This window comes from Aplysia californica, unplaced genomic scaffold (genome assembly GCF_000002075.1).
Source record: "Aplysia californica isolate F4 #8 unplaced genomic scaffold, AplCal3.0 scaffold00610, whole genome shotgun sequence".
NCBI lineage: Eukaryota > Metazoa > Mollusca > Gastropoda > Aplysiida > Aplysiidae > Aplysia > Aplysia californica.
The window spans coordinates 130,992-137,071 of NW_004797880.1; the positions used below are offsets into that span (position 1 = coordinate 130,992).

Sequence of the window (6,080 nt, forward strand, 5' to 3'; positions counted from 1 at the left end):
TGTTTTTTGTCTTTAAGGGGGGGTTGGGGTCGTGGGGTTCTGTTTTTGTTTTGTTATTGTTTTGGAGTTTTTTTGGGGGGTTCTTGTTTGTTTAGTTGTTTGTTTGTTTGTTGTTGTTTTGTTTTTGTTTGGGGGGTGTTGTTGTTAGGTTTTTTATTTTGTTGTGGGTTGGTTTTTTATTGGGGGAGTGTTTGTTTGTTGTTGTTGTTGTTGTTGTTTTGTTTTGTTTTTGTTGTTGTTGTTGTTGTTGTTTTTTTTTGGGGGGGGGGGGGGGGGTTGGGAGGGAGGTGAATTGATAAGACAAGAGGTTAGTTGCCGGGGTTTTTTAGATGTATTGTATTGAGCAAAATAGTTATCCGGCCTGCGTCTGAATATTAACTTTAGGACTTTTCCAAGCTCTTAAAAGTTTGTTCCATTTTGTTTTTGTTTTGCTTTTACAAGCTTGTACTTGTCAACATTTCTAAACTTTTGTACCGCCCACGTATATGTATTTCCAAGAGGGACATTAAGTTATCATTAACCAACTCATGTATTTACCTGGGTGATCTCCAACGCCCGAACCCCTCACTAGTGGGCAATGTCGCGCTGGTTGACAAACACTGTCTTAATAATATCTTAAAATAAGTCTTAAGAACAGAAATGTGGTTTCTTAGGAGACTGCTGAGAGTATCGTGGAAGGAAAAGAAATAAATCAAATGACGTAGTGCTGGGTGAAGCCCACGTGAGACAATCACGGATAAAAACAATCAGGAAACGACAAATGCAGTTTTTGGGGCGCCTGAATAGACATACGGGTCTTGAACATCTAGCTCTCACTGGCAAAATTGAAGGCAAACGAGGCAGGGGTAGGCTCAGAGCTACCTACTCAGGAAACCGTAACAAATGGGTAACAGCGAAATACCAGGGAAACGTGGCTTTTTTAATGGCTTCCGAGCAAAGGAATAAATTGAAAACCATGATCGCCGATGTCTGTCCCAGATCTGGCACTGGATGAGATTACGGTCCTTTGGGGCGCAACAGGTGTTTTCATGCTACTTTCTTTTTGCCTTCGAAGTTCCCCGTAAATTTTAAGATGTAATTTTATATAGGTCCTTTAGAGCACAACAAATTCTTTATTGCTGCTACTTTTGCTTTCTTTCGACGCTACCCGTAAATTTTATGATGTAATCATTTAGGTCCTTTAGAGCACAACAGGTTCCTTATTGATGCTACTTTTGTCCCCCCCCCGACTTCCCCCGTGACGTCACCAGGTGTTTGACATGGACGGTAACGGCTACATCGACCGACACGAGCTGCGTTACATCATGAAGCGGCTAGGGGAGAACCTGGGAGAGGAGGACGTGAAGGAGATGTTCAAACTGGCAGACCTCAACGGAGACGGATTGATAGATTACGAAGGTGAGTGGGGGGCAGGGTGCACACTCGATCATCGACACTGATCGAGTATTATTAATAGTAATAATGATAGTGATAATTATAATGATAATAATAATAATAATTTTTTTTATTGCATTTATACTGCGAATTTCCATTTTCTGTAATTTTTTTAATGCTCAATGCGCATTACATCGAAAAAGACATCACATCTTAAAAATTAATCGACAAGCGTGTACGTAAAACACAGTATTATGCTATGTATATATATTTTTACACATTGAATGGATATCCTTATAACGACTCCGAAAAATCTAACGGTTTTGATAGAGCACATAGAATATTTGGTTTCTGACCTCATGGTCTTAGCAACTCAAAACGGCCAAAAACGTCAGATAGAACTTGGTAATTCTGAGGTAAAGTTATGTAGATTAGTGTCAAAGAAGTTAGCAGTGGACAGGGAAAAGTAGAGAGTGTTTGTCTGTTCCCCATACCCCAATCCAGGGTGAGAAAGGAATTGATGAGAATGAAAGGCACTCGGCAGGAATTTTCCTCGCTTCACCCAGGTGTGTGTGTGGCTGCCCGACCACTGATGGCGGAAGATCTTGATAGTATGTTAATGTTTTCGCTCCTGTAAAATATCAGCTTGCATTGTATGATTCCCAGGAGATTGAGATTGTTTCAGAATGCTATCAGGTCTGCTGGGGTAATGATTAAAAATATAGTCTGTTGTAAAGGCTGGAGTTTGCTGTTGAGCGGGAATGTGCTTCACAAATGCTATTATTATTGTTTTTATTATTATTATTATTATTATTATTATTATTATTATTATTATTATTGTTATTATTATTATTATTATTATTATTATTATTATTATTATTATTACCGTATTATTATTATTATTATTATTATTATTATTATTATTATTTTGTTATTGTTATAATTATTATAATTGTTGTTGCTGCTGCTGCTGCTCTGCTGCTTTTGATATTATTATCATTATGATTATTATTATTAGTTTTAGTAGTAGTAGTATTATTATTATCAACATTATTATTATATTTTTATTATAATTATTATCATCATCATTCCATTTTTTTTCTTTCCAGAGTTTTCCAAGCTTCTGGGCGGTCTGGGAGGGGGGCTAGGTGGTCTGGCCCAGGCGGCAGCGGCTCCCTCCTCCTCCTCCTCCTCCTCGTCGTCATCAACAAACGCTAAGCAAACGCCCAAGTCTTCAAAGTCTTCAAAAGACGGCAAGAAGAAGTGAAGACAGCACCCTTTCCTGACTGTGATAGTATATCCCCCACAACCAGAACGACAACAAACAGCAGCAGCAGCAGCAACAACAACAACAACAACAACAACAACAACAACAACAATAACAACAACAACATCAAATCAACATCAAAATCGCCTGCAACAACATCAACCAACGACAGCAACAGCAGCAGCAACAATGATAAAAATAGCAGCAGTATGAGCAGCAACAGCAAGAAAATCAACAGTTCCAGCGACAGTAGCAGCAACAACAACAACAACAACAACAACAACAACAACAACAACAACAGCGACAGCAGCAGTGTAAACAGCATTAATAATGCCAACAACAACAACAACAGAAAAAGCATCCACAACAGCAGTCTGAACTTCCGACAACCAGAAACAGCAGCAGCAGCAGCAGCAGCAGCAGCTAAGATGTTTGTGACGGCTGCAGCTTCACCGACAACAACAACAACAACGACTACATCAACTTACCACAACAACGACGACTACAACTGCAACAGCGTTGTAACTACTCTTGGAAATAATCAACTTCATCATACCGCTACAACAACAACAACAACAACAATAGCAACAACATGATCAGCAACCACAGCAAGCAGTTGCAGCTACCCAAGCAGACAGGACAGCAGCAATAGCGATTGCAACAACGACAGAATGCTCCCGTGGCAGTTGCAGTTAAATAGAAATATAATAAACATCTTTTGTCTCAAAGCTAGAGAAACAAAGAAGGTGATCCTCTTCTATTCTTCTCCGTTTCCTCGCACAGGTTGCCAACCGTCACTCGTCCGTTCTTGTCTCATGATATCCAGTTTGGAAGGACATCTCCTCCTGACTATTTGCATAAGGTCGCGTTTTTGTCGGCATGAGACGGATTTGAAATTACACATGGGTGGTTTTGAACTCTGGTTACACAAATACACTCAAAGGATGTTTTCGTAAGTTTGAAATATTTGTGAAGGAAACCAGAGAGGATTTATCATAGAGCTAAGGTATTGGTGACGAAAATCTCGGAGGATTTCACGTACAGATTTTTTTGACGAAAATCTCTGTGGATTTCGTGTAGACATAAGGTATTTGTGACGAAAATTTCGGAGGATTTCAGTATTAGGTCCATTCTTTGTCTTTTCACAGCTTGTGGGAACAGTTTTGTAAATACCCTTTTCCCAACTTCACATGTCATTAGTCATTTAGTCTCTGAATCGTGCTACAGGTCCCAAGTGATTGACTGTTTGATTTTTTTCAGAATTATGACGCAACTGTGACCTTTTGGTCAGGTCATGTCTGTGAGGGCGGTGCAGAGCCCAACGAAATTGCTTTTTTGCTCACGGAAAATTGCAAAGGTCTTTTGCTCTGTGGCTCTGGGTTTTTTGTTTGTTTGTTAGGGGCTTTTAGGAAGGGTTGATGTTTGGGAGGTGTTTTTTCTGTGAGTTATCATTTTGGAGGGAGTATCATTCTGTCTTGCCATAGGTTGTTTTGTGGATGAAAGAGAAAGTGGTCAGTTGTGCCACGGGTCAGATTTTGACCCCAGATTTCCGGACGTCCAGGGCACGGCGTGATTACGTGGATAGCGGCTCTGTGATGTTGTCAGAGAAAATCTTCAGAAGTCACTGACTGCCAGGCTCTGGGGAAAAGAATGTTACGGCGAGTTACACCTCGAGCTGTCTTCGTGTGCTCTATCTCTCTCTGTCTCTGATAGAGGATAACAAAATCCTTTCCAATTAGTGATTGATGATGCTTCCAGGGAGTGATGACCTAATGAAGAGGTCTGTAGTCTCTATTGGTGATACACCAGGGATGGTGATCTGATAAGGTTCTGTGGTCAGTACTGGTGATGCACTAGGGAATTAGGACGGGGTGAGGAGGCCTGTGATCACTAAGCTTTTCTTCAGTATGTCAGCTCTCGTCATCGTTTGGAGACCGTACATTATGGACAATCTTGTTGGGTTTCTGCGATGTGTCTCTGTGTTTGTCGCCTCGGCAAGAGCAGGTGGATCCACAACAACGACTTACGTCACACAGTTTGGCATGGAAGGGTTAACAAATTATAATACGCTGAACAACTCCCCACCATTTCCTCACCCTCTTTTCCTTGCTGGAATGATAGACATGAGAGAATGGCGGTGCCCGTTGGCGGCCACCCTGTCATGGGAAAAGAACGGACGATGCTCGACGGACGGATAGATCTAGAAGGGATTACATTTTTAAAATTTCAAGTACATTCTTTGAAAATTTTTTTTTCACTTTTATTTTTTATTTTTGTTCATCAGGTCATGAACAAAGACCTCGTATATGAAGTATGGAACTGTGTGGTTCTCATTTACATAAGCTGGATATGTACTTCTCTTCCTGGATACACTGCTAGCTCGGTACCCGATGGGGCGTTTTTGAACTTGATCTGCTTATGGGGTTCTCAAAGCTTCACATCTCCTCCGCCCAGTTCTCCATGAGATGCACATTTAATTCGTAACCCTCCCCTCTTAAATAACCTCATAGTGTTGAAGGGGGCACTGAATCGTACTAAAAATACTCACTTCTACCGTTTCCCCACAGGGTCAATTTTCTTACTTTGAATCATCAATGGGATATGAAACACTCAGTTGGCATTGAGGTGATCACTTGCTACAGGCGTTGTTTCTGTCATACATCAACATACACACTACAGTGCCAACACAGTTGTAGAAGCTCTTGTTACAAGTAGACTCGCTTCAGAAATCATTAACATAATTTGTTCACAGACCTACTCACTCCTGCAGTGCAGACTTATTCGTGTGAGCACTCGCACACTCACGCACGCACACACACACACACACACACACACACACACACACACACACACTCACACACACACACACGCACACACACACATAAGCACGCACACAAACGCACGCAGGCACGCGCACACTCACACACACACACACACACACACACACACACACACACACACGGGCGCGCGCGCCCCCCCCCCCCTTCTCCTCAAAAAGAAACTGTGACCCTGAAAGGTTTTTTGTTGGCGTTTATTTAATACAATTATTATACATTCGAATAAATAATATTGTTATGCGGCCGGAAAAATTGGAACCCAACCCTATGCCCCCGGGGTGAGTTGTTCTTTTTTTTCTTTTTTGAATTATCTTTTTTATTCGTTTTTACCTCTAGTTTCAACATGAACTGTGGGATATACCCACCTCGTATACTGTGTTTAAATGGCTTTGTCTCCTCTCTATCTGCTGCTTGGCCTCTGTCAAAGGCAGGTCCCGTTATTTGTACACTAATAACGCGTATATTTTTAAAAAATCATTATTATTAATATTATTATTATTATTGTTATTATAATTTATTTATTTTTATTGTTATTGTTGTTTTTGTTGTGGTTGTTAGTTATTAAAATGGCAACTTCAAATTCTAAGAGAGCTCATAAAATT

The 6,080-nt window shown here is 40.6% G+C and overlaps 1 protein-coding gene across 1 annotated transcript in view; it reads left to right on the plus strand.

Annotated features, from left to right (window-relative positions):
* LOC101860279 (neo-calmodulin) overlaps positions 1-4,887 on the plus strand; it is a gene marked incomplete in the record, with an annotated part of 74,493 nt that extends 69,606 nt beyond the window's left edge. Inside the window, 2 exon segments of the mRNA XM_035972200.1 lie at positions 1,251-1,398; positions 2,484-4,887. Of these exon segments, the coding sequence (XP_035828093.1) occupies positions 1,251-1,398; positions 2,484-2,641 (306 nt within the window).
* Between the last annotated feature and the right edge of the window lie 1,193 nt (positions 4,888-6,080).